The following is a 17,509-nucleotide window of genomic DNA, read 5'->3' as shown; positions in this document are numbered from 1 at the left end:
CACAGCTTCCCAGGAGCCTTTTGCTGCCTGTAGAGCAGTCAGGAATGAACTCCTGAAGTGCTAACAGGGCAGTAGTGGACATCACAGGCAGGACTCTGCCTAAAGAATAGTTGGGCTAATTCAGAATTTGGGCAGCACAGGTAGAACCACCCCAGGGCTCACCAACTGTTCAGCATTCAGCCCCACCAAAGATCTTGGCTGAGTGTGGGGAATCCGTCATATTATCAGCCCTCTGGGCAGAAGTCTGGCATGCAGCCAGCATCACTGGGACTTTCACCACTTGAGTGTTCTGCTTTGAAAGAGAGAAAACTCAAGAAGTTGAACTGTCACCTTCTTTATCATGGGGAAGATGATATCAGCAAGTTCCTGGAACCGGTCTTCCTTTGTGGCCTGCAGTACCCTAGCTGCACAGCGCAGTGCCACCATCTTATACTTCAGGTTTTCTTTACGACATTCTTTCAGGAGAGCCTGGACAACATCTGTGATGGTGGGCTGACCTGGCACTGACTTCTGCAGCTCTGCACTGAAATGCAAGGCACATGGACATTACCACGTTAATCCCAAAAGCCACTGTTCCCACAGAGGAATTAATTCCTGTGTCCAGGCACTCAGTCGCCTACCAGTAATTGTAACAGAAGTTACACTGGAGTGCTCTTTCTCACTGTTTGTCTGCTCTCCCTGTATTATTCTCTTCTCTTCTCATATGCTTCCAAGGCATTTTCTCCCTCACTACTCTTCTGTCTCTTCCTCCTTTTCCCATTTAAGGTCTCCATCTTCCCCCTTAGTCTCTGCTTTCCTCTTAGCAACTCTGGCCTCTCAACATCCTCCTCTTCCTCTCTAAATCAACCATTTACTTCTGCAGGTCTCTCTGAAGCATCACTTGCTCTTCACATACTGATAAGAGATCAGGATGGTGATAACAAACTTTCTATAATCTCCTTAGAACCCCATATGCAATAACAATGTATAGCAACCACCCTTTTGAGATCTCAGATACTGAGGGTACCACCCCATTCAAGCCACTTACCTGCACCCAGAAACAACACTGGCAATGGCCTTTAACAGCTCCTCCTGCAATGACAGAAGAGACATCACTGAGAAGTGCCACACAGCCAAAACGCACAGTCCTGCTGCACAGGGCAAACCTTTGTGCCCTTCTGCAAGGGGCAGTGGGGAAACATGCTACTGACACCAGTTCGGAGAAGCAATGTCTATCTCTTGCCACTCCTCCTGCAGAGGACTTAACTTGCAATCTGTATGGAACTGGCAGCAAAAAGGGGCCTTGCAGCACCTCTGAGCACATGCTAGTATCCCTCCAGGCTAGGAATGGTACAGTGGAATTAGTCTAAGTGGGAGACCAACTCCTAAAGCAGTCTGAATTCCACCTACCAATCTTCCCAGTCATTTCTGTATCTGCTAAACACAGGACAAAAGGCAGACTCCCTGCATCAGCATTCTTACTGTGCTGCTCTGCAGCAGAGACTGCATTTCCTGGCTTAAGGGCTGCACGCTGCTGGTCTCACAGCAAACCATGAGGTGACAATTCCCTCTTTACCTTCCCAGTCCAGGTTCTCCCTGGTAGGCCTTGCAGCAGTGCAGAGAGCACCATTCCCAGATGTGGTGGGACAAGGGAGCCTGTCTGTTTGGCAATTGATGCCATGGCAGCTGCTCCCTGAGCTTTCATCTTCCAGGACTGGGACTGCAGAGCCTTCTGGGTGATGGATATCAATTCCTCCAAATACAGTCTGATCCCACCCTGGGTACCTGCAAGTCAAATGGAGGAAAACTATAATTTTGCTACAAAACAAACAAACTTTGATCTTACTAAAAAAAAAAAAAAAAAAAACCAAAAAAAAAAAACCAAAAAAAACCCAAAAAAACCCCCAAAAACAACACAACAAAAACCACCACAAGCAAACAAGACCAGTGCTACCCTGAAAAAAAAAAAAAACAATCAGTTATAGATCTCTGGGAAGTTTCGGCTATGAGATACATCAGAAAGGTCAACTTCAGGCAAAAGCATGTAGAATTCCTCCCAGCCTGGTTGAAGATGGGCTCTTTTCTAGGGGTTCTAAATAAAGTCTGTTGTGTATTTAGACACAGAGCTCATTTCAGTCCTTCCACAAAGCAGATACTAGACCTTGTGTCAACCTGTTTCTAAGGAATACAATGGTGGTTTGTTTTTTTTCTTCCAAGAACAGATCACCAGAGAACCTTTTTCAGCTCCTTTCTCAGACTCCAGAAAAATCATCTGGTAACTGAGGAACCAAATCTGAAAGAGTCAGCAAGACAATACTATAATGCATCCAGATCTTCATCTATACAAAAACTCCACTTCTATAGCGTAGATTAATTCATCGAATCTAAAACCAGAGGTATTACTACAGAGATCTCCAAAAGAGAGAAAGGGCAAAGCTCCTGTAACTTTGAAATGTGCAGCAGCCCCTGTAGGCATAAAAATTTCCAAAGATGTCTAGTTATCTGCACCATCAGGGCCACATTACAGTGGCATTCAGTGTATCACAGTTTCAAAATACTTCTACTGTGCCTGTCCACCCTTGTGATCAATGCCCCTGTAATTATTTTAAATAGCCAGAGAAGGCAAACTTCAAACAAATCTAGAGCAAGGAAGAAAACGGGAACAAGCTTCCAAAATCTCTTGCCATGAAAACTCTATATTTTCAAAATGGAATTCTAGAAAGCATGCTATTTCTTGTCTCATGCTTTCCAGAAAGCTTTACTATTCTTAACACAACATACCAGGTACATTTTCCTGCCAAACTTCAGTCCACAGAGTAGAATTCTCTTTCTCTCCTTTCTCTTCTTCAGGAACTTCATGCATCCCAAGAAAAGCCAATGGCAGCACTTGTTTGGCATGGTTCTTCAGTACATCTGGGCTATAGCGTCCCATAGCATGCACAGTTAAAGCACAGCCCGCTCTGTAAACTGGCTCTGAAAGAGCAAAACAAGCACCTTAAGACTGGGAAGCAGGATTATTCTTTTAACTGTTTGGTTTGGCTCTTAGAAAGCAGAGTAATGCACAGTATTGTGTAACATTGTATAGGAATTATTCAGCCAGTGAAACAAAGCATCATGACACAGAAATGTTCCTTTACTAGCCTTTGATGTCACCAGGAACTTTTTCTGCACTGTATTCTGTAAGAGAATACCTCAAAAGCAACACACCTTCCTTCTCCATGTACCAGCTGCTGAGTTTGTGCAGCAGCTTCTCAGTGCTACTGTCCCGGGAAGTCTGTAAGAAGGAAGAGACTCAAATTATTCAAACGCTTCAAAGAAGACTACCTATAAAGAAGCAAAATAAAACTTTAAGCCCAGCTTACCCTGACTAGATGCCCCATAGCAAAGGCAAAAGACTTCTGTACCACACTGTTGCGATCAGTCAGGCCACTAAGCAAAGCACTCATAAGTTTGCCTGTTGGAAGAGACTTTACTTTATCAAAAGCATTACACTCTATTCCTCTGGCAAGAATTACAATAGTCTGCATTTCATTAGACTGCCTGAATTCATGCACTTTTCCTGACTGTATGTATGTGGGGTTATTGAGCCTGAGTCGTTATGTTTAAACTAGCACTGGTGTTTTGCACACATTGACTGATAATGTTCCTATAAGCAAGCACTCCACACTTTCATGCTTTCAGCTTCATTTCTATCTTGCAACAGAAAGGCGTGGTTCTTTCTACTATCAGAAGAGACCCAAAGAGGCAAAGTCGCTGTTCACGGTCCACCCATAGCTTAAGCTGAAAGAAAAAGTGCATACTGACAGTGCTGCCCTAACATAGGCATTGTTAGACTGCTCCAAGAAAAACAAGAAATATTTTTGCCTATTCCTGCTCAGTGCTAGTGAATTCCTTCAGCTCCTTCCTCTACCTCTTCCAACTTGGTGGGGTACTCAAGCTATTCCAAGCATGCCAATCTCAAGCAAAAAAGGTAACTTCAAACAGCTCTCTGATAAAAAAAACCATGTAATTATCATTCTTGTGCTAAACTCAAGGGAAGAAACACCACAGCAACAAAAAGTTCCTTTAAAACCTGACACTAAGAGACAAATCTTACCTGAATAAGGTGTTAAGTCTTGAGGGCACTGTGTGGTTAATGACACAATTACACTGGCACAGCCCCCCTGGAAGATTGCAAGGGGAAACAAAGGTAAGATAAAACAGCATTTGCCACTGGTTATTATCATTAATGCTTGCTATGGTGCTGCACTTGTAAGACATGATCTACACCCACTGACCTCTATTCTCATAATCCAAGAGCAGTAAAGTAGAAGCAGTAAAAGTTGGCAAAACATGAATGACAAGAATTGAAATAGGAAGTGAAAAAGGACCCACAGTCAGGACAGAAGATCCTAGAAGATTTCCAGCAATCGAGGACAGCCTTCTGCACTCATGTGTCACAGAGCACAGCAGCCATGTAGCCTAGAGGAGGCTAGGGCAGCACACATTCAGTAGACTGATGTAGTGGAGATGGACTCAGATGTCAAATGACTCCAGTACCTATCAACCCAAGCTGCTGCTTTAAAAGACATAGTCAAAGGAACCATATTTACATTGACACTGCTCTATATTCCCTCTTTCATTTCCAAAAGAACTATTAAAACCACAGTCATACCTTTGTGCCAAGGCCAACTCCACTCTTGATCAGTTCACACAGCCGAGGGACCAATTCATTGAGGACAGACACATCCAAATACTGCAAGCTCTAGAGAAACGCAAGAGACAGGGAGAGAGAGTAAAAAAGTAAAAAAAAAAAAGAAAGGCCATGATGGTAACTTAAGTTTGAGTATTTCTAGCGGAGGCACTCATCACTGCTGGCTGGTCCTCATCTGAATCACAAGAGCTTGCTGCATGATGAGGAGAAGACCACATGAAGTGGATTCCACCATATAGAGATTCTCCTGTCCCACCTTTCTGTTGAGCTGACCTTGCTAAAACTATCATTTGCTGGAACTGGTGTTCTCCTGCACTCCTACTCTTCAGGAAGCCTGAAACTAACACACTTGTGAGAATGAAAAGCAGAGGCATCTCGTATCTTAGGACCTGTATCTTAGGACAAAACTCAACATTTCCCCCAACTCTCTGAAACCAGAAAGCAACAATATATCCAAACTAGGGCCAAATATATCCAAAACTGGGCCTCATGTTACCAGCACTCTATGTAACACACTGTTACAGTGTTACACTGAAACACTCCTGTTTCCAGACAGGAGGTCCATTCTCTAGAAAATTCAAGGATCACTTACTAAATAAAGGTAACTGAGCTTCCAAAATCAGATCAACTGTTACTTCCCCCATCACTGGCAAAGGAAATTATCCATATAATCTTCAAGCCAGCCCCAGAATATAAAAGAGGTTCCTCATAAGCCAGGACATCTTCACAATACTCCAGGGAAGCCATTACTATCTTTCCCCTATCCTACAAAATCCCAGTCAATGATCAGGGCACCACAGCTGTTCCCCCAGGACTGGCAGGGTAGGGCGTGGCCTGGAGGAGGGACAGCAGCAGCTGCTGCAGCCTGCAGGGTTGCAGCAAGTACACTTTTACATGGAGCCTTTCATTCCCAACCGCTTTACACTCTATTTATAGAGACCACTCCACCTGACACCAAAACTCAACTCCACATGTTGTTATGTACAGGAGGGCTTGCTGTTGCTGTTTTTCCAGAAGCCAAGGAAACAATAAATTGCTCTGGTGGCTACAACTCCCCTAAAACTTGCTCAACCCTCACATTTTCTCCCTGCCCACATGCCCCTGTCATGCAATGCCTGAGCAGAAAAGAGGTGCCTTTTTTTTTTTTTTGAAAAGAGACAGGTTCCTACAGAGGACAAGGAGTTCTGTCAGGACAGATCCTGCAGTCAGCATCTGGGCATCAGCAACTCCTCCTCCAGCAGCAGGAAACTCTGGTGCCAAACACCACTTGCTGATAGTGTTTCCAGTGATTTCAGCATTTTCGCTAAGTACCTCCACCATGAAAGTATGGGCAAGGCCCAAATAGGAATATCTAAGGCACCACAAGACAATGGTTGAACAGCATTTATGCCTTACCAACAATGACTATCATCAACTTAAGACCCAGGTGAGAAGTTGGTTTTGGAGTTGTGGGCTAGAGATGAAGAGATATGCTAGCTAACATAACCTAGAATCAGCTGAGGCTCCATCCAAAGAAAAGCACTAGAAGGATGCCCTCTTCATCAGAGCAGGCAGGTTTTTAGATGAAGAAGCAATCCATCTGACTCCAAATGGAGCCAAAGTTATTCACAACTGATATGAGGGGAAAGCAATGGTGGCATGATGAGAAGTTTGTACATGAAAAAGGAAGTGGTCACACAGCCACATGGAGATGTGATAAGAAAACAAACCTGAAGAGGTATTTTGGAAAGCTTCCATTTTAATTCCTCTTCTTCTACAACATACCTTACACTGGAACCCTTCTGAAATCAATACTTACCATGTTAATCGTTTCCATCATGGGAGATGACTTGACAGCACTAAGTCTGGCACTATCCATTGCAGTCTAAAAACAAAACAAAATAAAAACAACAGGAAAAGGCACCAAACAAATCCAAGTGTAAACACAACATGACAACAGCAGAAAGGGCAACAGCATCAGCCATAACTCAGTTACACTAAAATCCATTTCAGATGCATGGAGAAAGCAATTATGCCTACAGACTATGAATGCTTGTTTCCCTTTCATAGGCAGATAAATGTTCTACAGGGAGAGAGAGAGGAAGCGGGGAAAACAAATGGGGGAAAACTCACACTGAACTGTTCACATTGTTCACTCCCTTTTCATTTGCAAAGGGATAATCTAATTGAATCACAATGAAATTAGCTATATTTGTTTCTAATCAATGGGTTTCAATCACTTTCTCAAGAAGACTGTGATTGCTTAATATGGTTCTTTGACAACAATTAAATAACATGGTGCTGACAACATCCACCTCCAGCCGACAGTGCTACAGCACACCTTCCAACTGAAGTTATATGAAGACCCTTGGGAAAAACAGCAGTGACATTTAAAAACAGAAGACTAAAATTGCTCTTCACTTTTGGAAACATACAGTGGTCTAGGGAATAAAAATTATCCCAATCCTTCAAAAAAAACTCCACATTTGTCCAGCCATATTCCATGACCAAATCTTTTTTAGTAACTTATTAGCTATTTCTCTTTGCTTTTTAACACCTCTCTACCAAATCTGCTATTTTTCTGTTCACTGAATGAAGACTAAATCTTTGTCATCTTTGCTGAGCTGATGCTTCCCCGTTACAGCTGTACTTACTTTCTCTTGATCTGTTGCAGAAAGACTCAAATAATTGAGGACTTGAGGCTCCAGCACACTCAAGGATTCCAACAGGGCTGGGATAAGTTTTGGCGCATGAGGTTTCAGCATAGACCCAGCACTTTTACTGATCTTCACAAGAGTGTTAATACTGGAAAAAGAGTAAAGAGGAGGTCAACAGAGATACACACAAAATTATCTAAAAAGCCTCTCTTATCTCCTGTATTCCAGATACACTAATATAAATCTTCCTTCAAACAAAACCATGTGTAATTTTTGCTGAAACAAAATTACTCCCCAGCCCTGAGCTTCCAAGGGATGTTATGTATATTTTGGCCAGAGATTGTTTACTTTGGCCATGGAATCACAACAGGAATGGGCAAAGAGGGAGTACTGCAGACAGATAAGGGAAGAAATAACACACCTCCATGTTTTAAACAAGCACTGGGCAAAGTCACCCTGAGACATTCATTGTCTCCGCCCAAGAAAAGACAAGTTACAATAATCTATTCAAACCTTACTAGTCAGTTTCAGACTGATCACATCTCTCATGCTGCATTTTGACAAAGGGGTTTTATATCTCCAAAAGGAATGAAAAAAGTTCAAGAAATATTCTTTTGTTAGAAGTCTTCTAGCCTTCCTAAGAATTACTTTTGTGAAGACCAGCTTCAACTCTGAATTTTCCAGTTTTTCTGTCCCTCAGTCAAAGGAAAGAACAAACAAGGTTATAACTTGACAAGCATATAAAGTCCCTACACATCAAAGAACATTGAACAAGACATAAAACGTATTTGAATAGTGTGACCAAATGCAGTCACATGTCGGCTGTGAACTGCCAATATTCACAAGAATTTGTGAAATCAGATATGGCTGTTTGAAGAACCATGGGACTTTTTCTTCGCAACAAGAACAAATATGCCAGTCCCAAAGGACAGCCTTAGCATGGCACACTGTTTCTGGAACAGCCTGCTATTTGTACAGGGAGAAAAGAACTTCCTGCTGGGAACTGAATCTGTGCATTTGCAGAGAGGCCACATACTCCCAAAAGACAGGCAGAGTTCTCAGGGCTGCTGTTTAAACTCTGAAAAAAGAACTCAGCAGGAAAGCTCTCTTGGGGAGCAACTTGTCAGTTCAAACATGAAGAACATTCTGCAACTCAGGTGAATAAGTTTGGTGTCTCTGGTCAAGACTCGACCCCCAGGAACTTACATGGTGCAAAACTAACCTGAGTGATCGGACTTCAGCAACTGTGCTTACTATTCCTTTGTCTAGGAGGCAAGGGAGCAACACGGCTATTGTCTTCTGACCTGCTGCTCCTTTAGAGGGGTCACACATTTTCACACAGACCTGGGGACAGGTGAGAATCAGTGCTGCAAACATGCACAAATGTCCCCCACATATTATATTAAAGCACTTTCTCCTTTAGATAAAAGAAGCCAACAGCAACCAAACAAACTGCTCATGGCCAAGCCCAGGCTCTGTTACATCTTCATCTTCTCTCCAAAAGGTAGTTAAGCCAACTAAGTTGAGTCAACTACAATCCACTTCCAGAAAAGACAAATTCACAGCCTAGCAGGCTTTGACCTGAATCTGGATGAACACATGAATCAAACAGCCTCTCAGCTGAAGGACAGCCTGCCTCAGCCACAGGGACTCCATACAGCAGAGCAGCAAGTCACAGATGAGAACAGATTCTGCAATCACAACCTTTCACAACAACATTTGGGAACCAGATCCTCACTTGCAGCATTAAAATATCATGCACTATGAAGACTGTGATTTCAAACACAGCACTTTAGATCCACTGCCACCCATGTGACTTTTTCAGAGGATCACCAACAAAATATCAAGTGCGTACTACACCCAAAAAACCTTGAATAGTCTGTTACCTTGTCAGTAACAGCATCACAGAGAAGTCCAATACACAGTTACTCTGTTTCATACCAGTACCACCAGGCTTGGTCAACTATGTTGGTCAGTCTTGGTAAACTGTTGAAGTTACAGTAAGTTTACTTAAATTCCACCCCCAAGTAAGCAAAAAACATCAGAGGAAAAATCCACAGTTTATTATACCCTTCCTTTGCTTGTATAGACCTTAACATCGCATTACCCTCAAGCAGCAGGACTTCACTAGCATCAACAAAAGTACACAGGAGTGGTGATGATTACTAAGATTGCTCTCTAGGGCAGTCTTTCACAGTTCAGTCTTTCACAACTGGATCTTAGACTAGAGATCCTCTCAGAGAATGTAGTCTATGGTCACTCCTTACATCAAAACCATATATGCCTTGTCTATATGTGCCTATGACAAAATTGTAGTTTTACCTTGCTTAAAGTTTTTACGGCTAGTTCTGCCGCCTTTCGCACAGTCTCCTAAAAAAAAAAAAGTCACCAATTACTTATTTTTATTCTTGAAGAATGATTAATATTAATCAATAAGCATTAACACTAGAAAAGGCTATCTTCATGGTCAATACTTAATATAAAGTAGCAAAATCTTTAGAAGAAAGTATTAGAACATTGTTAAAAGATATTCTGGCTTTGGTCCATCTGAGTATCTGGTACAATCAATACACTGACAGAGCTGAAACCTGGAAGGACCCAAAGACACTGACATCACATATGCAAGTTCAGCACACCATATATCACCATGTATCAGTTCAGCACACTAGAAGTCCAAAATAAATGTTTTTATATTCAAAAGTTAAGTAACTACTCAGCAATTCTTTTATTTCAAGGAAAAATCTCAAATCATCTAGAACAAGCACAGCCAGAACAAAACCCAACACTTCAAACATAAAGAGAATTTCCAATGTGACAAGGAAATTTTACTTTCAAGGAGCATGAATTTCTAGTCTGCTTAATACTCAAAACTCCCACTGGCTTCAAGCTCACTTGTCAGAGCTTGATCACTGTACTGTTTGTTGAAGATTCCTGTTCAGTTCTCAGTTCCATTACCTTAATGTCATCTTGCACTCTGAACAGAACTTCCCAGATCTCTGGAAGCTTGTCTAAGACATCATCCAAAGGTCTTCCTCTTAGTAAGTCATTTAGTGCCAGACAACTGTAAACAGGGAATTTTATTTCTTTCACACAGTGTTCTTACTTGATATAGGTGTATATATTCAGATATCCTTATAAATATAAATATAAATAAACAGTGAGATCAATTTCACACTCCTTACTTTTCCCAAACACTAAATCTACTCTGTCACAAGAATGTCTCCTTTGGCAGAGAAAAAAATGCTCAGTCATTCAGGTAAAACCTGAAACAGTTCATAGGAGGTGAAAAGGCTGCTGTGGTGAAAACTGCTACTGCAAACATTCCAGTGGCAAAACTGTTTTAGTCTTCTCTTCTTTAAGCATACAGTAAGAAGAAACCAAAATGGCATGAATTATGGAATTGAAATTAAAATGGAGGTTTTCAATACAGCATAGCTACAAACCATTAAAAACAAAAAGCAGTTTATTAAAAATGGCATCCTGCTACTATGCACATAACTGTCAGATTGACAAGGTTTTCTCAGAGAAAGCATTATTTCAGATTCAAGGATAGGCAAGAACTAGTAACCAGAAAACTAATTCTTCAGAAGATGTTCTTTAGTATAAAGCAACATGCAATAAAAAATTTCAGGCAAATAGCTTCAAGATTGTATCATACTTTCAAGGGCAGGCTGCAAGGCTGGGCTGTACCCTGATGAAAGGATAAGTCCTCTTTTCCTCCTCAGCCTCTTCAGGTTAACAAGTTTATGATGAACAAGAGAAAAGAACCAAGTTCAAAGACAAATCCAATACTTTTCCCAGCAATACCTGGATTCTCTGATCCTCCAAAGACTGCTGGTTAGGTTACTGATCAAATCCTCAAGAATTTCCTTCATGTACTTATCAATCTACAATTAAAAAAATCATTAAACAAGTACAGCTATGCATCCTTGTCCAGTACTCTGTAAAAAAAAGAGTCCATTTGGACAATACAACCTGCTTTCAGCCACATCAGATGAACTAATGCTTGCCAGTGCTGTGCAAACTTTCTCTAACTGTACTTTAGAAACACCTTTCTAAGCACTGCTCGAGCGCTTAACATTGTGAAAGATGCAAGAAAAGTCCCCTAAAGCCTTTACCAGCTGAACTGTTAAAATGCAACACCACACATGTATTTACTCGAGAAGAAGTTGTGTTTTGATGAGGAATTAGAGTGAATAACTTCACATTAAGATCAGCTTTCCTAGAAGAAAAGAATGCAAATCCAATCCCAAGCCTTCCAGAACCAGAACAAGGGCATCTTATGAAAATCACTTATTCCTGAAATACACCTGGGAGGAGTGCTCCAAACAGATGGAACGGCCTCCAACCATGAGCTTCCTCCCACTTGAAAACTGAGGAATTATATTTTGGTGCACTTCCTTTAGGAAGGCATCTTAGGCCATAAGGATTCCTGAAAAACTTACCATAAGCAGCATCAAAGCAACATCAAAGTGGGAAGACCCCATTTTAAGTAAGTCATAAACTTTAATGTTGGCTGCACAAACAAGGTCAGCAAAATCCTTTCACATATGAGAGTGCAAAACCTCTGGGCAAGCTCCAACCTCATCCATGAGGTACCTCCTTTCCAGAGCAGTACCTCACCCCTTTCTGCACTGCCCCTCCTTTCACAAAATGCATCTGTCCCACCAGGATCTCCTATACACTGCTGGCTGGCAGCAAAGCCCCTTGCCACACCTTGCTGGTCACTCACCATTGACTTGTCAGTGACCAAGGCGTTCCAAATGCTGGTCATTGCCTGACGAATGCCCAGGTTGGGGTCAAACTGGTAACGGTAGAGCCGGGGAAGAAGCTGGGGCAAAAATGGAGCCAGCTGCTCTCCAGCCTTGGCAGCTATCACATTGAAACCAAAAGCTGCTCCCTGAAATAACAACAAAATAGTATTTGTTGAAACATTGTTCACTCACCCAGTTATTGCTGATGGGCACACCACAGTCAGGGGCAAAGCTGACTGACATGGTTTAGAGTTAGACCACATCAAAAAGTCTAGAATGGTACTAGAATTAGCCCATCCTCACAGCTACAGTAACACAGTAATCTCACACTCAGCAGACAACATACCACTTCAAAACTTTCTTCCAACCTTAAATGCAAGATACTGATTGATCTAATTTGCAGAAACAGTACTGGTGAATTAAAACTATGAAGATTTAAATATGTTCTTCCAAAAGAGATTCTTTCTTGGCTAAACTGGTGAGGGTGGGCCACTGCTTCCTTTCAACTCTGCTGATTTAGAAAAGTAGAGTAACTCAGGAACTGAAAAACTAGAAACAAAATAACACCACCTTATTTCTAAAATCTGAAATTTCTGGGGATTATAATTTTGCATCTGTCCATATTTACTTTAAACTTCAGTATTCTTCTATGACCTTTTTTTTTCTCCAACACTGTCAGTTCCACTGTCACTTCTAATACAGTGGAACTGATGCTTGCCTGTGACGTACCACAAGATTTGGCAGGATAGCCCAAGAAATTACTCAATAAAGGCAGTGCAGTGACTGCCTCTAATGACTGCCTGTTTTCTGATTTGCAACGTCAAAAGCTGCCACTCAAAACCCCACACCAGGGACTTCAAAGGACAGGATGTGTTGTTTGGGTTAATCTAGAAAACAGCAAAAAAGACACATTTTCAGTTAGGACCAGTGCCATGAAAAGCAAGAAGTTGCAGGAAGTGTAAAGAAAAGTAAGGCCTCCAAGGCCTTACAGCATGCTCTGAAACAGGCCTGAACAGCATGCTCTGTTTAGCCCTTGTGGGGGGTTTAGAGCACTGATTTCCAGGTGTCCCTTTCAACTTAAAAGATTTTGCAAATTCTTCAAATGCCAAAGCTCAATCCACACCTTCTGAGTGGATTCTCTTGACTCATCTGGGCTGGAGAAATTCCACAAGGGTCAGGAACCTAACTGTGCTGCTGTGCTTTTGAAGTGTTGAGGGAGGTCTTGAGGGGTGCTGAATTGTCAAACTCTGGATGAGAGTTAAATCTGGGACTTATTTTTTGCACTAAGCGGTGTTGTCAGGAACTCAAAACAAGTTCTTCCATGCTTCTGTGAAGCCAGCAAAGAGTCCCCGCATATAAGCTCTGAACAGTACACCTAAATCTTCAAACTTATGATGCTCCTTTTTTCACCTGGAAGTGGATCCAACAGTATTTTGGCTTTGCTAAAACTCCCAGCTGTTTTAAAATATTAAAACTTGAGTTAAAAAGTGATACTTTTGACAACAGTGCTTTTTAGCAACTTGCTGGTTACTTTTTACTCTGCCTCCTTAAATAAAAAAGATCACTTTTCTTGGCATCCAAAAATTCATCCAGTTTTCAAAACATTATCACTGTTTAATGAACACACTAAGGACTGTCCTTCTAAACACACTTAAAAAAATAAAAGGATGTCAGATAATTCAGAGGGGAATGTAGGATTATATGAATACTCTAATACCAAACTTTTAAGAATTTCAAGTAATCCTAAATTTTCTTCTCAGCCTGCTAAATTTGCCTTGGACTGATACCAAAGCATCAACACATGCAGTTATTCATAAAATATATAACCAGGAAAAAATCTATTTCTCCACAGAGAAATGGATTGTTGTTTCCAGAGTTCACAGTGGGAATGGAAGTTGTACGAAAGCAGAGCATTACCTTCCGAGAATTCCACATGGCATGATGGTTGGCCAGATTCATGAATTTGTACACCAGGTCTGGCTGATTGAGGTCACTAGCCAGTGAACAAAGCTCCTTGTAGGTAGAAAGACCTTGACTTTGAAAAGCAGAAGGAAAATCAGTGTTACTATTTTTAGTTAGACAAATGCTACAACACCTAAAGCTATATTCAATTCACATTGTAAAGCAGGCAGAGAAAGGTGAGTAGCACATCTGTATTACACAGAAACAGTTACAATAACTTAGAGAACAAGCAGGAACAAAATGTCAGGAAGGAGACTTTTTAGGGAATTCTGCTTCAGCACTGACTGTGTATCTGTCAGAGACTATCAGTAAACTTACCCATCTGGGGTTTTACTCAGACCTCCCTGAAATACCACAGTTTCTCCAGTCATCTCATGTTTGGCTCTGATAGAAAAGAAGTCCAATATTACCAAACTCTACAGCTGAATACACTGCACACTACAGAACATGTAATTCTGCTTTATTAACTTAGGAACTTCACATTTTTTTCATTCCAATCCCACAAAAAGCATACAGGTGGGCAAAGCTACACACACTTCAAGGGATGTCATTAACCTCACATGTAATGTTAAGAATACGTTACAGCAAGTGAGAGTTTTGCTATGCAAAGGTAGAAAGTCAAAATGAATGATGACTTTTTAGTTCTGCCCAGACATGAGCCATATAATGGACAGCAAATCTGTACTTAAAAATGAAATAATACCATTTCCATTCATCTTATTTTTTCCTGCTTAGCACCAATGAATCCCTACACTCCAAGCCTAGGTTTTTATGATTCAGTGGCCAAACCTACACCGGGTTAGATGTTAAAGAGCATTTCCAATACTGACCAACATGATCTCTAGCCATGAGTCTTGTAAAACCAGCATTTTTCATACTAAAGCTGACAAGCAACCATTAACAGCACTTCCTTAGCAAAAGGTGCCTTTCAGGACAAGCAGGTCACCACTTCCACAACATTCACAATGCGCAGAGTGGTCATTGTTCTCTGCAACTACACAATGCAGCAAGCAGCAAATCTAAGCAAATCCCAACCCATTTGAACCTCTCGAATCAGGACAGATACTAATTTGAAGCTTTGCTGAATGGAACAAAACCAGAACAACTTCAGTCACAAAACACTCTAAGCTGATTTAAGAAATGTTCAGTTTGACTCTGATTGGCTTGCCCTTGACCCAAAACATCTCTTTCCACACAAAAAAGACACACATTTTTATTCCCACCAGACACATAACTCAAGAGTACTCTCTCACTATGCTCTGAGTTCACTGTACCTTTTCCCAGTCATAAGGGTATCAACGAGCGTAGTGACCAGCTCTTGCTGATCCTGTTCACTTCCTAGTTCATATATCAGCCCAAGACCTTTTGAAGCAACATCTTGACTAAGCTCTGCAAGAGATTTTACCAAGCAAAATTCAAGACAAGCAAGTAACTAAGCTCTACACAAATTTCAAAAGTAAGGTTCAACCAAAATCAGGACATAGCAAACATGGCTCTATTGGACTTCAGAGCTCTGCATTTCAGGGCAGATCTAGTCTGCCATGACACAAACTTTCCATTCTGAAGCTGCAAACTCTTCTGAAGGCATAAACCCCTTCAAATTAGATGACATCTTCACATAACTATTGCTACTGCAAGTTTTGAAACAGCAGAAAGAGTTCCAAGAGCCATAGGTATTTTGACATGCTAGTGGCACCTGAAATCAACTGTGGTAATACTCTCTTCAGCTTCAGTGCTGAAGAGGCTGCTGGATGCCACTCTTTCCACTAGCTGCCATGGGGAGAACTGTAAGGCAAAATGTGCTAGCTTAAAGAGTTCTCAGAGTTTCTGTTCATGCAGAACTCTGTTATATACATCCTGTTGCCCAAAGCAGAGGTGAAGTAACACCACTTCTGTTACTACAGTCAGAAGGGGCAAAGGCAGTGTGCATTTTAGCCAAACGCACAAAAAAGTTGTGCTTCTTATCTCTGCACATGATGCCTAGAAAAGGAATCATTCCTATTAAGATAAGAAATGGGGAGTTTCTATAGTCATCTTTTAAATCTGACTCACACAGGGTAGTTTACTTGATGCCTGTTGAAAGATTCCCTCCAGTCTGCTGAATGCCCACAAAAAGATATCTTTTAAGATGCAGCAGTACTTACCATCACTATCTGACAGAATTGAAACAAATGCACTTTGAATATCCTTGAGATGAGACTGTAAGATGAGAAAAGAGGACATTATTTTGGATCCTTTGTTTGTCTCCAGGCAAGTTTCCAACAGAGGCTACTGTACAAATGGAGTTGCCCATTTGAGCTACCACTTATGACTAGAGCTGTCCTTGTTTAATACAAGGCAGCAATGCACCATAAATCTGGATTGCAGCCATATGGGGATTTCTCCAATCCCAAACTGGTGAGTTCTGCAACCTCACTACAAGGTGCACTGTTTAGATGAGTGCAATATTTGGCAATGTTCTATATATAAAAATTTACATTTGCAGAGCAGCTTGTCCCGAAGCTCTTTATCAATACCTGTAGAGTACAAAATGGTTACTTGATTCCATCACAGTCCATAGTACCTCTATGCAGATGAGGACATTTCTGTTGGGAATGTTTTATTTAGTGCTTGTATAGGAGTTTTCACATTTTCTCATTATGGACAAGCACTCTAAATATAAGGTTCATAAAGCATACCAAAAATACACACTACATGAAGCACATTCTAACTGCTCTTAGGTACCAAAGATAAACACCATGAAACACAAGTTCTATCCTCCTTCTTCTTCCCCTCCTAGACCTCTCAAATATTTTCCTAATATAAAACCTAAGCACTGTACACTATACAGATACCAAACTCTTCTTTCCAATGGAGGATGTAGTGCTACTTCAACTTACAACAGCTATTTACATGGAAACATCTGACTTGGATGCAAGTCAGTTGTTTACAAAGGTGATGAACAGCCTTGTTCATCTGCCAGATAGTCTGTTCCTCTAGAAACAAAAGATAGGCCGTGTCTCAAAAAGATCTCAGTAAGGACTACACCAGCACAGGGAGAAAAGAGACAACAGAAGTGGAGGGCAAGGAAGGGACAGAAACAAGATCAGAAACAAAAATAGGGACAAGGAGCCAGTTTTAGGGAAAGGCATATATCTTACCTTAATTGCTTTGTGGGTACTCAGCTTTTTCACCAATGACAGAAGCCAGATGCAAGCTGCCTGTCTAACATGTGGGTTAGGACTGATGATGTGCTTGTTCAAAATAAGGTCTAGGACCCAGGGCACCACGTCATTCACTTTCAAATCTATGTGAAAAAAAGAAAAGTGGAGGGAAGGAACTTAGTCCACACTCATTTTAATGGAAATAATGAAAAACCTAATGAACTCAAGAGTACTCATGTGACACCTTAATCTCTGCTTATTTAGGAAGTCACTGGAGTCACCAGGAAAGTAATAATAGTAGAATAAATAACACAAATACAGAATCCTCCTAAATCTTGATGA

The 17,509-nt window shown here is 41.2% G+C and overlaps 1 protein-coding gene across 5 annotated transcripts in view; it reads right to left on the bottom strand.

Annotated features, from left to right (window-relative positions):
- ECPAS (Ecm29 proteasome adaptor and scaffold) overlaps positions 1-17,509 on the bottom strand; it is a 57,697-nt gene that overhangs the window by 6,238 nt on the left and 33,950 nt on the right. For all 5 annotated transcript variants that reach the window (XM_041400174.1, XM_041400172.1, XM_041400175.1 and 2 more), the window contains 20 exons: positions 17,165-17,310; positions 16,169-16,223; positions 15,299-15,413; positions 14,343-14,408; positions 13,980-14,097; positions 12,041-12,208; positions 11,116-11,195; positions 10,264-10,369; positions 9,631-9,678; positions 8,531-8,652; positions 7,306-7,456; positions 6,471-6,536; positions 4,634-4,723; positions 4,076-4,142; positions 3,342-3,433; positions 3,187-3,253; positions 2,761-2,952; positions 1,556-1,764; positions 1,028-1,071; positions 331-523 (listed from right to left, as the gene is read on the bottom strand). In XM_041400174.1, the coding sequence (XP_041256108.1) occupies positions 331-523; positions 1,028-1,071; positions 1,556-1,764; positions 2,761-2,952; positions 3,187-3,253; positions 3,342-3,433; positions 4,076-4,142; positions 4,634-4,723; positions 6,471-6,536; positions 7,306-7,456; positions 8,531-8,652; positions 9,631-9,678; positions 10,264-10,369; positions 11,116-11,195; positions 12,041-12,208; positions 13,980-14,097; positions 14,343-14,408; positions 15,299-15,413; positions 16,169-16,223; positions 17,165-17,310 (2,195 nt within the window). The remainder of the gene's footprint in view (positions 1-330; positions 524-1,027; positions 1,072-1,555; positions 1,765-2,760; positions 2,953-3,186; positions 3,254-3,341; positions 3,434-4,075; positions 4,143-4,633; positions 4,724-6,470; positions 6,537-7,305; positions 7,457-8,530; positions 8,653-9,630; positions 9,679-10,263; positions 10,370-11,115; positions 11,196-12,040; positions 12,209-13,979; positions 14,098-14,342; positions 14,409-15,298; positions 15,414-16,168; positions 16,224-17,164; positions 17,311-17,509) is intronic.

Source organism: Onychostruthus taczanowskii, unplaced genomic scaffold (assembly GCF_017590055.1).
Source record: "Onychostruthus taczanowskii isolate IOZ18803 unplaced genomic scaffold, ASM1759005v1 scaffold174, whole genome shotgun sequence".
NCBI classification, from domain to species: Eukaryota; Metazoa; Chordata; class Aves; order Passeriformes; family Passeridae; genus Onychostruthus; species Onychostruthus taczanowskii.
This window is presented reverse-complemented; position numbering and strand designations above follow the sequence as displayed.